The sequence below is a fragment of the Corvus kubaryi genome, unplaced genomic scaffold (genome assembly GCF_017639235.1).
Source record: "Corvus kubaryi isolate FWS band 111438036 unplaced genomic scaffold, C.kubaryi_AGA036_p1.0 37326, whole genome shotgun sequence".
Lineage (NCBI taxonomy): Eukaryota > Metazoa > Chordata > Aves > Passeriformes > Corvidae > Corvus > Corvus kubaryi.
This window is the reverse complement of record NW_024581105.1, coordinates 89,296-90,058: the sequence shown is the minus strand read 5'-3', so window position 1 is coordinate 90,058 and position 763 is coordinate 89,296. Positions and strand designations below refer to the sequence as shown.

The window sequence follows — 763 nt, the reverse complement described above, 5'->3', positions numbered from 1 at the left end:
TGCCCAGGGTGGGGGCAGCCTCAACAAGTCCAAGTGAGTGCCCAGGGCCTCGGTGTGGGGCGTGGAGGGAGGGCAGTGTCAGGCTCTGGGAGGTGTTTGATGCAAAGCTCTGAATGGAGGTAGCCACAAAACTCTGAGGTCCGAGTGAGTCTTTGCCTTCAAGAGCTCAGTTTAGGGCTTGGCAGAAAGTGCTGGAAAATCTGACGCAAAGTCCTCATCAGTCCTTTGTGCTCCCAAAAAGCTTTGGTGACCAGGGCCTTCTCTGGCTCACAAAAGCATTGTCATTTCAGCCGTAGCCCTGGTGTGCACTGCATTCTCGCTGCTTGACATCAGCACTTCCTGAAGGTTGGACATGATGGTCTTAGAGATCTTCTCCAACCTTAATGGAGCTCTGATTCCCTTGGAGTATTTTCTGGGCCACTTTTCTTGTCTACAGGCAGGAAGCCTTCCCATGGGCACTGCCGAGAGCTGTTCCCAGTGGGATGCTGGTTTTAACCCCTGAGATGCGGGTGCTCAGCCAGCTGAGGAGCAGATGAGGCTGAGCGCTCCCAGGCTTCCGAGCATGCGACTGCAGTAACTTACAGTGGATGCTTTAATTGGGAGGTCATTAGAGTGCAGTAGCTTGGACCAGCTGATAGTGCTGGCCAGAGGATTTCAGATGGGTGATTAATGGCTCTTGTGTGGGATGATCACATCCAGATCTGCTTCCACCACGCCCTCGGGCTCGCCAAGGACCTCTCAGCAGAATGTCTACAACCCCCCC

General features: G+C 54.1%; 1 protein-coding gene across 1 annotated transcript in view; it reads left to right on the top strand.

The window, feature by feature from the left end:
• LOC121665428 (AP2-associated protein kinase 1-like) overlaps window positions 1–763 on the top strand; it is a 50,401-nt gene that overhangs the window by 45,945 nt on the left and 3,693 nt on the right. The window contains exon 15 of the mRNA XM_042029581.1: window positions 700–761. Coding sequence (XP_041885515.1) covers window positions 700–761 — 62 coding nt within the window. The remainder of the gene's footprint in view (window positions 1–699; window positions 762–763) is intronic.